This window comes from Zeugodacus cucurbitae, chromosome 5 (assembly GCF_028554725.1).
Source record: "Zeugodacus cucurbitae isolate PBARC_wt_2022May chromosome 5, idZeuCucr1.2, whole genome shotgun sequence".
NCBI classification, from domain to species: Eukaryota; Metazoa; Arthropoda; class Insecta; order Diptera; family Tephritidae; genus Zeugodacus; species Zeugodacus cucurbitae.
Window position 1 is genome coordinate 44,343,870 of NC_071670.1, and position 23,141 is coordinate 44,367,010.

The 23,141-nt window shown below is 36.0% G+C and overlaps 1 protein-coding gene across 4 annotated transcripts in view; it reads right to left on the reverse strand.

Moving 5' to 3' along the window:
* Window positions 1-20,603, reverse strand: part of LOC105213765 (uncharacterized) — a 34,451-nt gene extending 13,848 nt beyond the window's left edge. The window contains exons 1-12 of one of the 4 annotated variants that reach the window (XM_029041335.2): window positions 19,382-20,603; window positions 15,654-16,228; window positions 14,902-15,584; window positions 8,715-8,787; window positions 7,777-7,817; window positions 4,717-6,340; window positions 3,962-4,224; window positions 3,594-3,822; window positions 1,974-2,168; window positions 772-834; window positions 520-632; window positions 306-386 (exon numbers count right to left, since the gene is read on the reverse strand). In XM_029041335.2, the coding sequence (XP_028897168.2) occupies window positions 306-386; window positions 520-632; window positions 772-834; window positions 1,974-2,168; window positions 3,594-3,822; window positions 3,962-4,224; window positions 4,717-6,340; window positions 7,777-7,817; window positions 8,715-8,787; window positions 14,902-15,584; window positions 15,654-16,210 (3,922 nt within the window). In that variant the 5' untranslated portion in view covers window positions 16,211-16,228; window positions 19,382-20,603. Of the gene's footprint in view, window positions 1-305; window positions 387-498; window positions 633-771; window positions 835-1,973; window positions 2,169-3,593; window positions 3,823-3,961; window positions 4,225-4,716; window positions 6,341-7,776; window positions 7,818-8,714; window positions 8,788-14,901; window positions 16,229-19,381 lie in introns of all 4 variants that reach the window. The other 3 variants (XM_054231590.1, XM_054231589.1, XM_054231588.1) reach the window with 3 other exon arrangements.
* Window positions 20,604-23,141: the final 2,538 nt, after the last annotated feature.

A 23,141-nucleotide genomic window follows, 5' to 3' on the forward strand; every position in this document is an offset into this window, starting at 1 on the left:
AAAGAAAGAAAACGAGAGAATAATTAGAAATGAATATTAGAATTTTTGTTCGTATTGTTTAAGTAGAGTTAATTAAAAGCTAAGTGCTTAGCACATTTCTAATTGAATACTTAATTACTTAATAGAAACTAAATAATAAAAATTTTCTAAAAAAAAACTTGTTTAGCACACGCACACATACGTAATCGAAATCGAAATCGAAACGGAAAGCATAAAGTGATTTCATGTACTTTTTAAAGCGGTGTTCGAAAACAAAAGCAAACACATGTTCGAAAATGTATACGAAACAAAATGTCATTGCTCACCTGTATAGCCCTTGGGATAGACCATTGTAACATCATCGAATTTCGGTTTCTTCATGCTTTGACTGGCAGCGCTGCCACAACCTGCAGTGCAAAAGTGTAGTGTATGAGTGCAAGAAAAAGGGAAGAAATCACATGAAACGTAAAGGGTTAGTAATTTGCTGCGCAGTTAATGAGTTGGTTCATAAGACATTACCAAAATGTTGAGCATACGCACCGTCAAACTTCATCGCAGTCGCCGCAGCGACGGCCGCTTTATGCTGTTCTACGGTGCCGCCGGCCTCGAGTACGCGCATTTTATTGCGATTCGCGATGGGACAGCCGGAGGCGCTGTAAAAAATTGAGAGTGAGAATGAATAGTGTGAGAGAGTGTGTTAATTAGAGGTATGCAGTATGATAGAAAGCGAAATTGCTGTTAATACATGTGTTCTATGTGAGGAGTGTTAATGTCTATAGTAAAAATATTTACCTTCTGTGCGATAAGAATTTGCCAGTGGAATGACCAGAACCGTCACAGCCGGGTATGGGACATCTGAAATGAGTTGAAAAGAAAGAGGAATTTGAGGTTAGGTTAAAGTTTGCAACATTTTTTTGAAGTACTATAGACAATGTTAAATATAATTCTCTTAAAGGTTTCAATATGAAACTTAAGTCTTAAGGATTTCGGTCTGGAAAAACTGGTTATTATCGGCCTAAATGTTCTAGTATACTGCATTAATATAAATTCGATAAATTTAACTACAAATATGTACAATGGAAAACCCAGCAACATTTGTTTAGCAACATGAACTAGACATTTATTTTTTGTTTGTCAGAAAATTATTAATTATGAGCGCGAAAAAACATATACAAAAAAAGATAAATGTTGCAGGCAACATTTGCTTAAGGTTTTCGGTCTTGCAATTGCTCTGAGATATCGGATTAATATAAATACGTTAAATTTAAAATATTTTTTAGTCCTCCAATTAATATTTTCAAAATCGGAAACAGAAAAAGTTTTATAAACCGTTATTCGATAAATTGTATAAATGAGTCCAAGGTAGTTTTAAATCTTCAAAATGCTTGTTGGATATGAATGTCACGCGGTGGAAGGGGATCCAGAAATCTGGTTAATGCCTTGACCGCATTTTCCATCCCTGCCAAATCCTCAACGAGCATTCTGTTCTTAACAAATAAGAGAAGAAGAAAGTAAGAGACTCTCTGCATGAAATCGATCTGTGAGTCGCAAATGAAGACCTCCTGAATGCAATTGAATTACAAAGGGAAGAAAAAGTTGAAGCAAATGAGTTCATTAATGAATCAATATTGATTCGACCGAAACCGAAGTTGCATTGAACTTTAACGAGACACCAAAAGCATAGAGCATGTAGAAACATCCGATAACATATAGCATGGTCTCTCTTCTTGTCTTTAACATCATGAGACCACATTCTCCCTAGAGATTCAGATTCCCCACAAAATTCCTATAGTACTGGAAATGAAACATCAAGATCACTTTCCACTTCACTTTTGACATGAAGATCCACTGATTCAAAATTTCAAGGTTTCAAAGTTTCAAAGTTTCACGTTACTACTAATGTTACTAAGTAACCTATAGAGCCTACAGTAGCCTTAAAACCTACTAATTTATATTGATTTGGGTATATACATCACATATATATTGGTACTCACCTCAGCGGCTCTGAGTCCTGTCCGTCGCGTGGCTTACTCTTCGGTTTGTTGGCGCGCGGGCAACCCGATAAACTGCGATGCGATGAATAATTGCCGGTAACATGACCCGAACCATCACAGCCGGGCGTGGGACATTTCAGTTCTTGCGAATGGGGCTGCAGATGATTGCGATCACTGCGCGTGCATCCAGTCAAACTGTGGAGGTGAAAACAGAAGATATGGGGTGTGAGAAAATCTTACATTAAAACAATTAGAAGAGTTAAGCGCTAAATTAAAGTATTAAAAATTATTGTAAGGCATGCAATGCAAACATTAAAGCTAGTAAAGCAAAATTGCTTCTATCTCTGCCTAACCGGGCGCAATGACTGTTGATGTGCTCCGAAATCAATCGAAAAATCTATTTTTTGTCTATAGAAAGTTGATTTTCGAAAGTTTACATTCGCTTTAATAAAATTATCTGGCAAATTACAAGCTTATCGCCGGCTGCAGCAGCGCACGAAGAAAAATAAATTGAGTGCTAGTTATAAGAGTATGCGGGTGTGAGGGATATATGCGTGCAATTCTAAGCGGATAAACCCGTTTATCCAACTATCAATTGGTCAGCGTACGCCTGAGTGCACACTTAAAAGTTTAAGTCTTCGAGTCCAACACACTGCCGAGTGTCCATCCACCCGACTGACTGACTGCTTACTTCAAGCACACATAAGCGCACATAGTTGTATTGCAGTATTCGATTTGAAAAGCCAGCTATTAAATTGGATTTCAATTGCCGACGCAAGCATTTGGTCTCCAGCTGTGCGTCGCTCCTGTAAGTTTCTCTATGCTTTCTACTAATCTCTCAAACTTCTCTCATGATAAAAGCGACTTCAGTAAATCATCGAGCGCATTAAAGAATTTGAGTTGCCTTAAAGTTGCATGGAATCTCATTCATTGCCTTCCTCATCAGTTAGCTCGTAAACTAGTTTTATGCGAAAGTCCACCGCCGACATAAATTCTCACCATTACCTGCCTTTGCATCACCACCTGTCATCCACTGCGTGCTCCTTTGCTCGTGTAATTTCAATTTATTGCCACTCTGTCGTTTGGGGGCCACACATCTTTATAAATATTAAAATCTGTCAAAAAGGACACAATTCGCCAATGCAGTCCCACACATTTTCATTAACGTTCGACAGCGACACACAACACACAATGGTCCTTTGTCAATGCGACTCTCAACTGAACTCAAGTCAACTCAACTCGTCTGATAAGTGTCATTATTGCATATTTTAATATTTTCCATAATATTCGTTGATATAACGGCACTCGAATGTCCTGCATGCATACCACAACTACAACAACAACCAACATTGTTAAGGACATTTGCGCCGGTGTGCTCTTTTCATTATCGTAATAACGAGACTAGTGTCCTTTCCGGCGAATGTTGCCACTGGTCCCTCACACAGACACACACACACTCATACATACTTTCGAAGGGATTGGACAAACTATTTTTCGGTACACTTACATATATGATTATATATACAACAAAAATGTTAGTAGAGGAAAAAGCATGCAAACGAACGTAAGCAATAAAGTAGCTGTTAGTAGTAAAGTGATTTGACTTGCCATTCGACTAACCTATCCTTTGTCTTGTCATGTTGCGGTATATGCTGTGGCGGCGGCATGGAGTAACACGATGCTGGACTGGGTGAGTAGCCGCCCGATACGGGTGTCGGATATCCGCCGGGACCGACAGCAGTCGCATAAGGATTGCTGCATTGATATGCGGCTGGACCGTAGCCATGATAGCCGGCTGGGGGATAATCAGATTGCACGACCATGCCATAGCCGGGATGAGGTGAGTAGCCTGAGTTCACAAAAAACACGGAAAATACGGAAAATAGTTTTTAGTGAAAGTAAAAACAATAAGAGGCTGTGAGAAACTAACATTATGACTTTGCCTGGCAATCAGACTCAAAATTTCAAATACAAAACTTAAAACTCACCACTTGGATCACGATAGCTGTCGATGTAGTGTGAACCGCCGCTGTCCGGTGTCGATTCGCGACTATATGGACGCGGTCCGCCTATGTGACCGACCAGCCCGAAACCAAGTGGTCGTGGTGGTCCGCTGAAATCGACCGGTTCCATTTGTGGTGAACGTGGCGCACCGTTGGCGCCGGTTGGTGGTACACCTGGTCCAAAACCTTGTGGATGGCCGACGACTAGACCGTCGGGATGTGCACCGTACTGTGGACTGGTGATAATACTGGAAAGAGAGGGGGAAAAATAAAAAAATGATTAATGAAAGATTAGAAATTCTGCAGGGATGAATTTAAAAGGACATTGCTGGGAGGGATGTGACACTAGGGTTGTGTGATATTTGTGAGCAGAGCGTGGAATTATAGTGTGATTGCTAAAACTAAGTGTGCCTAATAAAAATATGGTGACTACAATGGGGGTGCCTTAAAATTTGCCTCCATTGAGACTCTGTATCAAGCAAGGACTACAATGGAGAGTTGCGAATTGTAAGCAAATATTCCAACTTTGTCAAAGAAAGTACTATGTTTCAGATTATAAGCTTTAACACCGCACAGAAGTAAAATTGTACTGAGCTATACAGCTTCTTAAAAAAAATATAATAAATGAAACCTAAGGGCCTTAGATACCTTATATAAAAAGAGAAAACATTAAATTCCAACCATTAAGCCTTACACGGCTTGCCCCGTCTTAAAAATAAACGAATTCCCTGCCCACTTACCTGTGTGGCAGGCGTGTGACGCTCAAATCCAACGTTTGTCCCTGCGGACTTGGCACTTGAGGACTGGCGATATTGGGGCTCGCACCAGGCTGTGGACTACCGGCGCCCATACGTTGACTGTACTGATTATGTGATGCTGGCGAGTTGAAACCGTGCGGACTGGACGAAGTCACCGAGGCGGATGCGGACAAATCTACGACCGGAGCGCCAGGTGGTGACGGTGAACCGCTTTGCTTCGGCTGCTGCTGTTGCTGTTGTTGCTGATGCTGCTGTTGTTGATTCTGATAAGCTGCCGCGGCGGCTGCTGCCTGGGCCGCTGCCATCTTCACTGACAAATTAATGGCGGAGAAACCCGGTGGCAATGGGCCCATACTCGGATCATAGTGATACATGGGACGTGGATATATCGGACCACCGTTGGCGAGCTCATCATGCTCTGCTTTGGCCATTAACATTTGTTGTTCTTGCAAGTATTTCTGTTGCTGCACTTGCAGATCGTCAGCGGACTGTGGCAGATAGTGATACATATTCGAGGGTGGTCCCTGACGCTGACCATTGCAAATGGGATCGTACCGTTCGAAGGCCGTCGGCATACCGGCTACACTGGACACACTGGTGGCATCAGCATAAGCTGCTGCAGCAGCGGCCGATGAGAGCGATGTGGGTGGGTTGTTGTCGTAGGCGCGTGCATTGGGCGACAGCGCATTGGAAGGTGCACCATTGGCTGTGAGCATTTCCTGGCCATAAGCCGAGCTGGGTGGCTTGCCACCACCAAGACTGCCATCACCACCACCACCACCATTCACCATGTGTTGCGCATAGCGCATATGTTCGTAGTGGTGTTGTTGATGCTGTTGGTGTTGTGTGTCATCGTGATGACCGTCGGTGCGATAGGCATCGGCACCGTTCACGGAAGCACCATTGCCGGCGGACATCATTAACGCTGATGAGTCTTCGATGAATGGACCGCGTTGTTGATGCAATGTGTGTTGTTGTTGTTGTTGCTGCTGCTGTTGTTGTTGATGTTGATTATGTGGACTTTGTTGTTGCGCCTGTTGTTGTTGATGTTGCTGTTGATGTGGGTCGGCCATTGTATGCGTTTGTGGCTGCTGTTGGGGTGGCTGTTGTTGTTGCTGCTGCATGCTCACGTAGCCGGATGCTTGAAGTGTTCCGGTCGCACTTCGGACACCACTCAAGTGCGGCGCGTGCAAATTATCTGAGTTCGTAGTGGACACAGTGCCACTATTGGGCGCCGAACGGTCTGTTGGGCCACCACCGCCAGTGCTGTCCGCATTGTTCATGTATGGATGCATGGGGCTCTTATTGTATTCGGACTTGACGCTGGCGACCGGACTGAATTCCGATTTGATAATTGGCATTGCGTTACTCGCCGCACTTGAATTCGTCGTCGCCGTCGAGCTCGAGTTGTGGCTGAGTGTGTTGTTGCTGCTGGCGGAAGTATTACTGTTATTATTGCTGCTGTTGTTGCTGCCAGTCGTGACGTGTCCGCTATTGTTGTTGATGCAGCTGATGTTGTTGTTGTTCAAGTATTGATTCGTGGCGATTTTTAACTTTTCCAAATGATGCAACTCCTTCGGCTCGGACTTGAATGTGTCTACCACAGCTGTGAGTAGAGGAGAGAAATGAGGCATGTGAGAGCGGTGGATTTCAATTGTATGATTGTGGGTATTAAAAAATGTTAACTACTCAAGAAAAGATTGTTAAAAAAAACATAATTTGAATAAAGAATACGAACTCGAAACCTCATAGAGGGGTAGAGATTTAAAAATAATTACGAAATGAAATAATGGCTCTCATGAAAGCGACAAACCTGCAACCTTACTGTCTATCTCTCCTCGGATGGGTTTCAATGCATCTGTCGCCTCTTTTCTCTCACTAGGAACGTTAGATTTGCTATCAATCGGGCTACTACTAAGCGAAATTATTTTCTTGCTCAACACCGTCTGTTGCTCTCGCTTCGCAGCGCGTTTTACTGCCTTCGGACAACCAGATAGACTGCGATGTACACTGCGATGTGGTTGAACATGACCACGTCCATTGCAACCCGGTGTGGGACACTTGAGTATTTGCTCATGTAAAGCCAATACTATGCAAGAGAAGACGGATCATGTGAAAATGAGAAAGAGTGCGCGTTATAGGAGTGGAAGAGAATTTTTATAAATTTTCTCGCAAATATTATCTAGAGGTTTAACAACACCGTTCTACTACGAGCATGAGTACGATCACGAGCATCAAGCATTCCACAGAGTTCAGAGCTGAAGCTTTCGGCACTAAGACGTTGCCGAGCGGACTTCGTTAAAGGCAGAGTTAATTGAAAGTGATAGTTCGCTAGACGTTCGGTAGAATGTTAAGGATAGTCATAAAGAGAGTAAGAGCGCTACTAATGCTTGTTCTTTGCAGAGTGCTGCAAAGGCGGGCAGTATGGATAGAGAGTACGAGAAGAATTACAAACATTTATTCAGAGAGATGCGTCAGAGGAGAGGCTGAGTTTGTGAAAAGCGGACACATTTACTAAATACCAAGTGCTTTGGTATATGGTTTTCACGAAAACAAAAAAAAAATATTTTTAAGTGATCTCTACCCCGTAAAAAAAATAAATTCAGAAAATAATATTAATTGTTAATAATAAATATTTAAAGTTTAAATTAGATTTAAATTAATTAAATAAAATATCTTGAAAAAAAAATTAAAATTTTTTATCTAAAGACTTATTTTTCCCCAAATTAAAAAAAAAATGGTTATTAACTTCAATAAAATTTTTTAAATTAAAGTAAATAATTATCAATATATAAAAAAAAATTAAAAATTATAACGAGGTTACCATAAAATTTATAAATTTTTTTAAATAAAATAAAGTTTTGCCATCGAAATTTTTGAATCGTTCATCTCTCTCATTCCAATACTAACATAAACAACGTGCGTGAAATAAAGAAAAAAATTAATTATTAGAAAATTACAACATACATGCCACAAATCGTATAAACTATAAATACAGACATACAAACATACTATAGTTATGGAATATTGTTTTTAACTTACATTCCGAGGTGACTTTATCACGTTTTGGACAACCAGACAAGCTACAGAGGACACGAAAAATAAAATACACATAAATAAGTATATTTTTTATAAGTAAAAAGGTCAGAGTTGCATTTTTCCTATAAGTTCACACCTAATAAATAAATTAAAAAAAATTATTTTCAAAATTATTTGCTCTTTTATTACATAAAAATGCACCAAAAGTATTTCTAGATAAATTGGCATTTAAAATTTTTCATTGCGAGTTATGCTTTAGAAGTTGACACCTGACAAATGACAGCTGACAACTGGATTATAACGTGTATTATACATAATTGTGATCTCAAACTAATAATATGGTATTTTTCATAGTTAGCTTTTACTAAATATTTTAGTCATATTAGACCAATAGGGTTGCCACTTTCATTTAAATATATTTTTTGAAAATTTTTTTCTTTAATAAATAGTTATTACATTTACTTTATATGACTAAATTAATTAATTTGCTTGCAGTTTCAATTAGTTTTAGCAGCAGGGTTGCCCAATATATAAAAAAAAACAAATTAAAAAAAAATTGAAGCCTATTTATATAAGCCAATAATTGACTTTTATTTATCAGGGGACATTAAAAATATAGTAATATATAATATTTTGATGGGAAGAAAATGTTTTGTATAAGCTAATGTGACAATATGGTTAGTAAGGAAGTTGAATGAGCAAGCTTTTTAATCATGAAGAGTGGTATAGCGTTTATAGACAGCCAAATTAATTGATCAATTAAAATTTTTATTGAGAAACCCTGGGTTCTTAATTAATCATAAATGCTTGGTTTACTACATTGACAAGTCTATATATCACATTTTTGGCTTTTAAAATATTTTTTTCTGAAAAGCAAGTATTTTTCCAGTGTGAACTCAATATATTTATTCAAAAAATTCAATTCAACATCAGTTCTATACCTGCGATGATGTGAGTAAAGCCCCGTGATATGTCCTTGGCCGTTACAGCTTGGCGTGGGGCACTTGGTGCCATCTGTAACGAATGTGGGAGGAACGATATAAAAAAACTAAAACCAAAAATGACGCACAAAGACACACAGAGACGAGCACAAGAAATGACAACTTCATAAATAATTAGCGAAATAAATAATGAGCAAATTATTCTTCGAAAGAAGTTAAACAGATGAATTAAAAAAATATGAAATAAACACGCGTTTGGCAACCTAATTAAATATTCTACATACTTAGGAAAAAAATATTACAAGTTAACTGCTGAAAATTTTATGAGCAATCAAAAGAAATGAAATGAAGTAATGTTTAATTTTTGAAGGCTGAACGACATATTATGGTACATACATATGTATGTATATAAAATCAAATGTTTGTGTTGTTGTTTGTACATGTGTGTTTATTAATATACCCAGCGCTGTCAGTTAGTTTCAATGCTAATTTTTGCTTTTTAATTAATTAAAAGTAAGCAAATGCAGACTTGACAAGGCGAAACAGCGCGTGCAAATCATAGTTAATAGCACACAAGCATACACATAGACATACATATAAAAGCAGATATGTGAAGCTACACATACGTAGGCCACATTCTTAAGAACACTTGCCGCGCTTGGAGAGCGCACTCGAAGTACTTTTTGGCATTTTTACTAAATAATAAATTAAAATTTGATGGAAAACAGCTTTGCATTATTTACAAGCACAACAACAAACACACACAGACACATACATACACATACATATCTAAAGCCAGAATTTACAAAATAATTTAATGATAAAGTAGTGGCGGCATATATAGTATGTAAGCGAAAAAACAACAACAACAAAAAAAACTCTGTCTGAGACGTGCTTACATTTGCTAATAACAAACAGGTTCTGCTTCGTATGTCGGGGTGTGTGTGTTTTTGTAAGGTGAAAGGGGTGACATTCTCAATGTGTTACGAGGAGTTTGTGTGCGTTTTAAAAAGAGTTTGTGCAGAATGTTTAGAAAATATTTTTGTCTATTACGTGTGAGGTTAAAGAACACGGAAGAATATTGAGATGAGCATATATGTACGTTCATACAAGCTTATAGAGTATGTGTGTAGACTACGCACGGTTGACTGCCAGCATATTACAACAAGCATTCAAGTATGTGGTGTATGCTTGGGTGTATGTGTGACTACCTGAGTGCTGCAGCGAATGCTTAACTAATTAGAATTTAATGAAAATAAGCAAAAATGACAGTTGACGCGGACTTGGGGGAGAGATGATATACTACAAACATACATGCATACACTCATATGTGCTGTGAATACCAATATGTGTATTTATCTTAAAATAAATTATTTTTGTAGGTGAGATATAAGAGCAAACGTGAACTGAAGCGGTAATTTTTGAGTATTAGGAAATTTTATTTTAATAAAAAACAACTATGGATGGGGTAAGTTCGATTTCATTATCGCAATTTATTTATTAATTTATTAAGATAATAGACAATTTGACTATTCGGTATAAAATCCACTAGTATAAGGGAAATCATTATCTGGCCCACTACTAAAAGAAAAAAAATCCTCTGAATTTCTATAAAATATCTGAGGGCTTTATCGAAATTTTCGGTAATAAATCAGTCACAGGCATTGAGGTCTTTATGGTCGATTAATGAGACCTTGAAAAGTAATGGGAATTGTTTTCACATATTATATTGCAAATTGAACGAAATTAAAGTAAAAAATCAGTTATACGAGAAGTAGTTTTGGTTGTGAACCGATTTCGCACATTTCATACCATCTATAATATCAAGGTATTATGAAACAATTATCTACAAGATATTGTATAAATTAGTAGAGCAGTTCTTGAGACATGGGCGGCGACACGATCAATTTTGATTTTCTATACCAAACTGATATGCAGCTCTCCTCTACCATCTCTTCTATAAAAGTTAAGGAGTTAACGCACTTACAGTAATTTTTAGTAAAACTTTCGGATGGAGGGTGGTCGTGGTTATTATCCCCTGTCAACTATTTTTTGGTGATTGAAAAATAAATGTAAATCAAATATTAAATTAAAAAAAAAAAATTACCCCAAATTCTTAAATTTTTATTTTTTTAAATACAATTCCTTAGAAAAGGAGTAAGAAACAAATTGAAAATAAGTTTTTTTGGTTTCCCATACATTAAAAAAAAACTATACATTTAGAATTTGAGAATATATTTTACTTTTAATTTATAAACAATTAAAAAACTAATGTTACATGAATACAAACTAAATCCAACAAAAAAAATTTTTTTTTTTGAAATTACGTATATCAGTTCTGACCTCAGAAATGGTCGAAATCGTGAAATCTTTAGGATAATTACTCCTCATTAACTACGTGACGGGACTCCATCTGGTATCACAAAGGACCAAAACCGGCTTTATAGCCTACCAGAGTAACCTAATCTAACCTATGCATAAGAAACTTGAACCAAACTGATTTTGTATAACTTCAATCAGGTACCTCGAATTTGTTCCCATCTAATACCCACATTAATTAAACCTATTAAAATAAAATTAATACAATTCAAGGAACCTAAACAAGTTTTTACAAACAAAATTTCAAGATTTAAGCCACATATGAGTAAGAGAACACATTTTTACACACGAAGGATTAAGCCGCCTTAACCACTTAAGTGGAAGCCATCACTATACTCACTTTACAACAGCAAATTTCGCTTAAAATGTCAATCAAATAGATATTTGCGCTTTTAATTTATGCACAAAACACACACACACTAGCAAACAAAAACTTAACTGACATGACAAAAGCATAGAAAAACAAAAATAAATATGAAAATAAATATGCCTGCAAAGCTGAACAAAATGCAAATGTTACTCATACGACATGGCGCACCATCGCAGGAATGCCTAAAACGCCGAATTTCACTACCGCGACTGAACAGAGCAGCGCCTAATAAGCATTGCCGGCAGCTAGCTAGCTTGCTGTATAGCTTCAACTAATGACTTATTATTTTCATAACATGCTGTGGAGGGTGGGGGAGGTGCTATACATATAGGAGCTTTTACATGTAGCAGGTTAAACAAAATCGCTGTGGCAGCGAGTGCAAAACTATTTAAAAAGTCATTTAAATTATGGCAGACGAAAAAGCTAAAATAATACCACGCATACACACACACACACATACACATGAGCTTGTAGCCAAATATGCCTATACATGAGAAATTACTTTCAAAATCTACTTCCGCAATTAGTTGTTGTTGCCAGCATTACTGTTGCTGTTGTTGTTGTTGCGCTTAATGTAGCTGGCTTAAGGCTTAATGGCAGCTAAACATTCATCCTTGATAGCATTAATGCCGACATAATGATAAAATAAATATGCGAAAGTGGTTTTTAGTGCGACGTGTGTCACACACACTCATTCACTTCTATACTCACATTTATAGCCTGTAACACGCAGCGCCAACAAAAACAAAAAGCACGCATCATAATAATAATTTCTAAAACGTCTGCTACTTTACCTCTCTCTCTCATGTTATTACTGTTTTTTGGTAAAAAGATGAATTTTCTAAATTGTTATAGAGTCGGATTCGAGGCGTCGTTACACCCACACACTCGCAGTGTTTATATATGGCACACGTACGTACGTGTCTAATGTGCACTAATGACGCGCCTTTCTTAGCTTCCACGAAGAAAAGGGTTCATCCAGCTGGCATTAGCAGTCAAGTGCTTGAAGCACATGTGTTGTTGGTGTGTGTTGGCCTCGTGTGTAAGGCGAAAGGTGCTGTGTCGGCTTAAATGCCAACAAAATGCGCAAATAATAACAATTCTTATGATTGTGATAACAATTTCTATTATTACTCGAGTACTTGAGTGTTTGGCGTGTGAGTGTGCGAGCTCATATGTCTTTCTTACATGCACTTGTAATACTATAAATGTGCTTTGTTTTGTGAAGGGAAATTCAAGTTTAAGTAGCTGGTATTTAGATAGGAAATTATAATTTAAATAACTTATAAGCAATTTTCAATTGAATATCAATTTCACTAGGAGCTAAAAAATTATAAATTTATTTTTAACGAAAAATAAAAAAAAAAATGAAAAAAATTAAATATTTTTTTGATTATAAGTTAAGGCGAGGAGGAGAGCTATTACCTGATGTGTTTTCTAAAATAGTTTTGAAATAGTCTTTAAGAAAAAAATATGGAAACGGTAAAATCGAAAGTATAAAATTTAAAATAAAAAATAAAATATTTTTTGTTTTGCCTATTGGAACTCTGTTTTCATCATCTTTTGAAAAAATTTGATTTATTTTGAAGACAAGCGAGAACCTGACTCTTCGAAAAGCAGCGAAATTATATGTTTTTTAAATCTATATCCAGTGTCGCACCGTTTAAAAGTATTTACATTGCCGGATTCCACAAGATTTTATATGCTATAGGTCTCATGATGACCGATTTACTAATATTTTTTTCAATATACTAATATTTTTTTCAATATACTAATATTCGTTGGACAACTCCTAACCTTAGTTCATAGTTTCACATCTATTATGAAACATTTTATAGGAGAAAATCGTTTATAGATTGCTTAAAATCGTTGCCTACATTTAGGGTGAGATAGATAGTTATTTAGAATTGTTCCGAGGATTATGGATATCACTAAGATTCTTTTGAAACATTATAGTTTTCAATAAACTAAATTAAATAAAATTACTATGTAATTAAACGATTTTTGGGAAATTAAGTAGTTTTGGAGCTTCGGTTCTATATTTGGATCACTTTTACGATCTGGGAGTTTGTTATTAATGTGAGAATTAGTATTTAAAGTGAAAGTAATTTATACTATTTCTTTTTTAACCAATAAATGATTTAATTTTGGTTTTGGGATTTATTTTTACAATTTCGTTTTATTATTGCAATTCCGTCTATATCTGTTAATTTTAAGTTTAGCTTATGTTAAAGGCATATAAAACGTAGAGAATCCCTCTTGGACAGCAGTTGTTAGTTTAGATTATGAGAGTGTGTACACTACATTCTTTTTAATTTTCACATTTTCATTAATTTGTTTTAACAATATCCGAAATATAACTGCTTTGAAATCACGGTACACAAAATGATCGAAATCGCAACTAAAATTGCTGCTGTGATCAATCATAGTGCGATTCTTTCATCACAGTGAAAAAAGCAACAGTAGTGAAATATCGCTCATCACTAAATAGTACTCCAAGGTAAATAAGTCGTAGATCATGAACTTGGACTTGCTTTTTTACTATAATACTTGAGTTTGGGAAATTTCCCGAAACTAGGAAAATACTTAATTAGTAGTTACACATTCATAAAATATGTTGCGCTATTTATCGCTATTCTATGAAATTTGATCAGAATATATAATACTTTCTGAGTGAATACACTTTCGGTGGAAGTATAAGCCATTGACAACACAGAACCAAATTTCTACTCAGAACTCAAAAAACATAGAAAATAATATATATTATAAGATGTTAAAAAAATCGTCTAAAATATATAATTACACTAAACCACTAAATATTAAAATTTTCTTTAATTATAAAATAATTTCAAATGAATATAATTAAAATATTAAAAAAATATTTAAAAAAATATTAAAAAAATATTTTAATTATTAAAAAAAAAATCTTTCAAACTCCATGGCTCCGTGATACGGTACCTCTCGAATGGCGCCTGGAAAAAATTAACTGTTAAAACATTATATACGAGTATACACATATGAAAACTGCTGAAAAGAATATACCTTCAAAAACTACCTACTAAAAAGGGAATATTCTATAAGAATATTAAATACACTAAACTATAACTATTTCTCACAGTGTTGGATATGTGCCTAACTAATGTCGGTGTTTGTTTTGGGTGCTCGGTGTGTACGAATTGGTCATTGGTTTGGAGTTTAAACTCAATGCAACAAGAAGTTAAGCACAAGTGTACGCCGATTTATTGCAGAAAAATTATAAGGAAAAACATAACCTCAAAACAAAATAATAATAATAAATATATCGAAAACCGAATTATCAATAGAAGAGAAACGACTTCAATTGAACTGAAAATGCATACAACTACATACAATAGTATTACAAATATTTAGTATAGAAAGTGTACAGCTGCCGAGCGGCAAACTGTATGAACTACTTACCACTACGATTGAGGCTGCCCGGCGAGTAGGTCGGCTGTGGCACGCTCAACGCCGCGCCAACACCACCACCGTTATTATTGTTGCTGCCCACAGCTGTGACCGCTGTCACAACGCCCTCACGCGCTATATCCTGCATTACCGAGGCGGCACGGCTACCCACACCAGCCGGTTGCAAAATGGTGTAGTGCTTGGTATCGCCCACCGTTGCACCCGCAGCAGCTCCCCCCATAGCCGCAGCGCCAAGCGCTTCACTGTGCTTATGCAACTCCACGCTGCTGGCGAGTGCCGGCTTGAGCTCTGTGATTTTGTTACCATTGGCGCCGATTTGCGAGGCGATATCGAAGCCATTGCTGCCGGCGTTTGTGGGCGTTGGGCGCGCGGGCGGCAGCATGGACATTGCGTTGGGATCGCCCAACGCGTGTGGCTGATAACTCAGGTATGCAGCCGATGAGTCATTGTTGCTGTAGATGGGATAGTGTGGCGGTGGTGGTGGCGGTAAAGTGGATGCCACTGACGTCATAACTGTTGCGCCCGGCGGATAGGGTATGAGTCCATTACGTTTGATATCGTTCGGTGGCTTGAAGGCGGACGCTTGCGAGAAGGCTGTGGTGCGTTTACGTTCGTCCAACGTGGCGTGTTCGGAGTGCTGTGAGTTGATGCGCGCCTGATCGTTTTCCTTTTGTCTGTGGAAACGTAAGAGATCAGTGTGAAAATGTGTTTCTTTGTTGGAGCCTAGCGTTTGTGTGCCATACTTCTGTTTCTCCTCGAAGAGATTCTGAAAGGGTGGCGGATTCTCGTCCTGATCCTGCAGGCGGTACAGATTGTTGCGCGCCTCGGCGGGCCAACTGCCCGAGAGGCTTTTGAGTGCCGCTTGTGTTTCACGTATGAGCGTCTCGTCGTCCTGATCGTCCGCGGTCGTTTTGGTCGTTGTTGTTGTACTGACCATTGGTGGTGTGCGATCTGGTGAATGCATTGTGGTGATATTGCTAAGGTTGTTGTTGTTATGCACCGAGTTTTGCAGCATAGCAACATCATGCGACGTTGTGTTTGTTTTTGTCATATTGTTATTGTTATTATTGCCGCTGCTTACAGCGCGCTTCTTCTGTGGCAACGTTGACAATTTATCATCGCTTTTGCCGCTGTTGTTGTTGTTATTATTGTTATTGGCCGCTTCATCATCGCGACTGGTGCGCTTTTTACGCTTCACTGCCGTTTCGTGTTCCTCGGCTTTGTTGTGATTATTATTGTTGTTGTTATTGTTTTCAGCCAAAGCGGTCTCCTTGGTGAGTGGTCGTTTGGACAATGCCATGACGAAATCGTAACGAATCTAAATATATTTGCGTGTTAAAATTGCATAAATTCGATATATGTTTGATAATATTAATTAACGTAACATTGTTATAGGCTGTTCTTAAAATAGGTTCTAAATTATTTTTGATTAATTTACTCTGTGCGGTTATATTGTATTCATAATAGTTTATTTAGAAATATTTCCTGCTTGCAAAAGATATTTTTTATTTATAAAAAATTAAATTATTTAAAACATTTTAACTAAAACCACATAACCCAATTTAAGCAGTTTCAAATTTATAATATTTGCTATAAAATCTATTTACATTATTAAATTTATTAATTTTGATAAGTGATTAAAGGTTATAAAAATACATATTTTATCTTGGTTAAGACCCATCGCGTTCTTATGCTTTCTAAACCTTTAGCATAAATCAGTTTAATGATTGGTTTGGACACTTTGGATATAAAAATTCCTTTTATAAAAAAGTATTCCTTAATATCTATAAACCCAAGGCTCTTACAAAAAAAAATTGGCATTAGAAAAATATTGTTCAATAGCTGTTCAACAATTTGAAATGAGACTCTCTGAGATACAAATATTTTGATTAGGACTTTAATGCCCGGTTTCACAGTCAGTGCTTAAGTTGTGCTTAAGATAAAACAGAAATATTGCGTTTTACAGTTCATACTTAAGTTCTGCTTAAGTACTGAAAATGGGAGACTTAAGCAGTGCTTAAGTAACAGCTGATTTTTGTTTTGAATATTGACTTATTTGTCAAAAAAATAAAATTAAAATTATTTGCTGAAAAATTTTATAGAATTTCTTGCATTCAATGACGGTTATATGCTTTCCTGCGAGTTGCAATAGGTGCCCCCACTCGCTTGCGGTGAAATTCGGTGTCCTTTTATTGTTTCCATCAATTTCCCAGATTCTAAATTTATTCGTCGCAAAGTTATTTTTCATCAACAATAATTTCTTTTTGTCAGATGATATTTGTAAACAAATGTTTTTCATTGTGCTGCCATATATCATAATAGAATTTTATAGAAAATAAGCATCGACTGTGAAACGCAAATGACTACTCAGTCAATAACAATGCTTAGCTAAGATTTTATTTGGGCACAACTTAAGTACGAACTGTGAAACCGGGCATAAAAATCTCAGATTTTTGGTCAACATTATTTATTTTTATTGCCTTGCTTGAGACGAATTTCTAGCGCGATGATAATTCATATGCTTTCAATTTTTTATTATATTATTTCATATTTAATTACTGAGTGAAGTGATCCCATCCGACATAAGACACAAGATTCTGTATTGTAAGTACCCTTCTGGCGTTAATGCGTGAGTTTCTTATGAGTCAATTAATTAAAAGAGACACTGGAGAAAATATAAGAATTGAAACCTAATAATAGCAACAGTTACTTCAATTACTTCGAGTGAGGTCTCATAGAAATTCATAATAAAATTACTCATGAATAATCACTTCTTTTTATCTAAAAATTTCGTACAACATATTCTCACATTAGAACTTTATACTATGCTTTTTATGTATAAAACCTGTACTTTTTTTAAATCGGTCATGAACATAAACATTAAAAGCAATTTTTCGAACAAAAACTTTTTAAATGGTTTTAGTTTTTCATTGAAAAATCTATGGTTTCATTAAACAAACTCATTGATTTTGAATCTATTTTTAAATCAATAAAAAGGCATATCAAGTCACGATTAATCACTTTATGACTTTTTTCGTAATAGTCATTTAATTAAAATAGCAAAATTTATCGATTTCCATTTTGTCACTTATTGATTTACTTATAGATTACTAAATATTTTTCAAGTGATAGAAGTATGAAGTATCGAAGTAAACTTTTTAAAAAAATTGTATGTTCAAACTGAGCCTCTTTTACGCACTTGCCAGTATTCACAACTTACATTTCTCTAATATTTTTTTAAATGTAATTTCTGAAAATGTTGAAATCTTTTAATTCAATTTGTTTTCCTAACGATTTTTGAGTCTTATGCCATATTATTTTCCATTATATTTATTACTTGTCAACATATTTTTCTAATTTTTTTTTAATTTTGGGTTTTGATTTCAGTTTATTTGAATTTAATTAATTTTCTAGACGGCAAAATGTCAGAAAACATATGTACATATGATTCTGGCATAATAGATTAAAGCATTTGGTGTGTTCAATGCGATCCATTGTAGTGCATTTCACAACACCACATAGTTTCAATTGTTTCTATTATTATATTGTAGTATGGAAACCATTTGCTCTCGAACAAAATTCAGATCACCGGTGACACACATACTAGTCTGCCTCTGGTATAATAGTTTCAAATTTAACTATTTTGTAAATAGATAAGTTTGAGATGGATTTCTTATGATTTATGGTATTCTTTAATGGGTCAACATTGTTTTATTCTAGATCTTGTTTTGAAAGTTAAAAATGGATTTAGCAACTGATTTTAACTAATAAATATTAGTAAGACAATATGCTTCAACACCTTTTAATACGACACAAATACCATTGGTTATAGTGGATAATAAATTAATTTACTTGCTCAACTAAAGAATATATTACTATATCTATATTATCAAAGGAGTTAAATCAAAACAACAGTAATTGAAATCACGAACCATTTTCTGTATGCTACCCAATAAAAAAATACTTGGGTAACGACCCTGTTTCATTCACATCAACGATGGATTAAAACCTCAAAATTCTAGGTATGTATATTTACACCTCGCCTGCAAAAGAATTCCTAATGAGAGCTTGAGTAACATTATACTTTCTTATAAAAAATTTTATACCTAAATATTTTTCATTATAAATATCAGAATATTTAAAAATTTTGTGCTAATTAAATAAAGGTGTAGTTAAAAACAAAACTTGTATATGAGTTATGCAAAATATTTTTGGAAATTTCTTTTTCTTTCAACACAAAATAAATTTGATATAGTAACTAGATATAGTATATATAAATTATATAGTATATGTGTAATATAATTTTTGATTCTTGTTGCATTGAATTTTCAAGCATCGGCTGGGATTGCTTTAATACTTTTTTTTTTTAAATTTTTGCGTTGTTTTAAAGGCTGGTGAACAATAAGAGGATTGGAAAAGTAAGCAAAAGTAGGCAAAATTATTCGCCTTAATAATATACAAGTTGCTTTACCTAATGTCGTTCAATGTTGGAAATTGTAGCGTAGCGGAATTTTTATGGCGTTAAAATGCGTTAGAGCATATGAGCAGCATTGTTGGCTAGTTTTGAAAATAATTAATTTAATTTTTTGATTTTCAAAATATTTTCAAAATATTTTTTTTTTAAAACACTGCACTTGATTTGTTAGTTTTTTCTTGTTATTAAACACTTTTCACTTATGAGCACTGGCACAATTTTTGTTTTAAATATTTTTTTTTCTTTTCAACACTTTTTTCACTGCCGTTCTCGACCAAAAACTATGCCACCGTTAACTTTACGCACAATAACGGTGAAAAACAATCGAAATGGCTGGCAACTTAATTTCAAAACTTTCTTCGGTTGAACTTTAAAAAGTTGGCTACAAAGTTTCCCCAAGTATACCAAGTGCAAGACACACGTCGACGCGGTCGAAACTTTGCCGCAACGCGCTAAACAACGGAACGGAAAGTTTTTCGCGCAAAATTACGCGGAATGCTTTTCACTTTTCAAACAACTTGTTTAAATATTTTTCGGGGTCGCTTATTAATGAGCTACTGAGGCGCTGTTCAATTATATGAGTGTAACGGTTTTTAGTGCCTACTTCCGGTTGATAAGCCAACACACACACGACACTGAGGTCACCAAAGTTTTTTTTATTATTATTATAATAACACTTATTTGTTGTATTTGTTATTGTTTTCTTCGACTTCGACTTTGACTTGAGTTTAAGTTTTCTTTATAACTGCATACTTTATTATTATTTAACGGCTAACGTTGCGTTTCTCGCGAACTCCGCAGACTGTCTAGCTCTATTCATAAAGACACTGGCTTTGTAATAAATTTTTTGATGGCAAAACTTTACATTTACCGTTAGTGTGGGTACGTTACGCACGACGCAGACGACCAACTGAAGAATGCGTTTTGGGCGAAAGTCAATTGGAGCGACTACTGGCGCTTGTAGTACGCTTTTTAGTGCGGCACGCTGCTGGGCACTGCGTATCGAAGACACTCTCACACACAGAAACTAATACACTAACAGTGTTGCATATATATATCTCTGAATATATATATATATATCTGTGTGTCTTTTTTATTGCAATTCTGCAGCAGCAATTTTCAGCTTTCAGAACTTTTTGAGCTGAGAATTTCAATTTCAGTTGAGTTTAGAAATTTTCACCGCGAAGGAAACTCCAAAAGCGCGCGCGTCTCTACCTGTTCTAAGTTCGCAGCTAACTGGCATCAAACTACCCGAGCAGAGTTTTCCAAAGTTGTCGAACTTTGCGAACGCAATGAAAATTGCAGCCAAAATGTTGCTGTTGTTGTTGAAAACGTCACACCCGCAGCGCACCGTTAACGTCCTTTCGTTCACGCGCTTCGTATATTTCCCCAGTCGGCTTGGTGTGTTGTGAATTGACTTCGTCGTTTGTATTGTTGTTGTGCTACCCCAATAGCAAGCGCTCGTGCGTTGTTTGTGCCATACCAACATGCTGTGTTATTGTTGTTATTATTGTTTATGTTAGTCGTTTTTGTTGGCGCTGTGTTCCGTTCGTGTTGTTGTCGTCGTGCGCCCTCTTCGTTTCGTCAGTGCTGGCATGCCATGTTCGTTCGTTTGCCTTTGCCTTTCGCTGGTTCGGTGGTGAGTGCTCGCCGCCGTAGCTGTGCTGTGTCGAGCTGAGTGGGGTAATTGCCTTGAAGTATGCTAAACATTGCAGTGAAGAGCGTCGCATTATCAGCTGTGCTTCATTGTTATAGCTGTCTCTTTTTATCATATTGACTGTATTGGGTTGTAAAAATTGGAGCACATTTGTTTGCGAAATGTAAACAAAAGATTTCACTTGGAGCACAGTTTTCGGAGTGGAGTTGAATTGTAGTCACATTTTTCGGAGTTCTACTCGTTATACGTTATTAGGCTGTTAGTATTATGTTGGAGATTTATATTTAATTATTAGTTAGATCCTGCTACGTCGTCTAGTTGCTTTGTTAGGAAGAGTATCTTATATGTATGGCCTTTATGTCGGAATATTTCTCTAGAATGAAGTTTTTTGCATTTCTAAACTGAAAATATAAACCAAAAACTCAACTTTTTGGGCTTCTATGGTTAGTATTAAGATACTCCTATGACTACTCAAAAAGTGACATTTTCAGTTGAGAATAAGTTTGGGACAAATATTTTGTTGGGTTAATGTTGACACAAATGTCCAAGATCGATATAAAAAAAATCGATTTAATCGACCAGTGCTTGACCCTAGAGACAGCTATTGGAAAACGGCGGAAGCAAAGTTGTAGACCTATTGTCAAGTTCGAGCGCAATTATTGAAGAACATCGAGATAATGAGCATACAACTAAAACCTGACTTATGCTCTTAGAAATCCAAAATTTAGAAAATTATAATTCGATTCACTTCGCTAAGTGATAATATTCTGCAGCACAATACCATGAAAAATATTAATAAATGGAAATAGGGGTTATCAATATACTGAAATCTGGAAATCTTGCACAGAAAAATTCAAGAGAAAGTTGGAAATGGTCTGTTCCTATCTTAGATAAGTATATTTGAGCAAAGAAATATAGTAAACTGTAGCACTGGCAGAAAAAGTTACATCTTAATTGAGGAGTTCAAAATATGCGCCAGATTTTCTTCCCTCAAAGAAGATATGTAGTGCTACAAGTTCGTTAACGCTCGGAAAGGTGACAATCGGGAATAGGTTACGTAGATACCGACCCAGAAATATGTGCTTTGCAAGAAGCAACCAAAATATATTATTATACCCTGAACAGGGTATATTAAGTTTTGTAACACCCAGAAGGAAGCGTCGGAGGCCCTATGAAGTATATATATAAATGATCAGTATGTTGAACTGAGTCGATTTAGCCATGTCCGTCTGTCTGTCTGTCTGTATATATACGAACTAGTCCTTCAGCTTTTAAGATATCGTTTTGAAATTTCGTAGATGTTAGTTTCTCTTCAAGAAGCTGCCATACAAACTGAACGATCGGTATCAATGGCTTGTATGGAAAACTTCCGCATTTTACTACATATCTTCACGAAATTTGGTGTGAGTTATTGCTCATAGAAATAATTTATTCTTCGAAAAATTTGTTAAGATCGGTTCACTATAGCATATAGCTGCCATACAAACCGAACGATCGGTATCAATGGCTTGTATTGAAAATTTTCGCATTTGACTTGGTATACTCACGAAATTTGGCATGGATTACTGCTTAAGGTAATAATATAATCTTCGAAGAAATTGTTCAGATCTTCAGATCGGTTAACTATATAACCTTAATGTTTCTAGCAAACAACCCGGCTAAAAGGAATTAGTAAAATGTTTTCTTTTTTTTTCTTACTTTTTCTTACGTCTTTAGATTTGCTTAAACACATAGTTACTAAAAGAAATCCACCTGTGAAGGGTATATTAGCTTCGGTACAGCCGAAGTTAAAGTTTTTTCTTGATTTTTAACCGATTAATCTTAGTTTACCTCATTACTTAGGTTACGTTATACAATATAATTACAGAGAAATCACTCATAACGGATACCTCTATTAGACAGTCACCTCCCTTGAGCTGAAATTTTTCATGCCCCAAGTTAAATTTTTAAAACAAATGACCCTCTCACCGGCGGACATGGCTCTTGGGCAGACAAAATTCCAAGAGCGGAAAAGTTATACTTATACTTGGGTACTGAAAAGTTATAGTCCGATTTTGATAATTTTTAAATGGGCGGTGCCAATATATTAGTGTAAAGTTT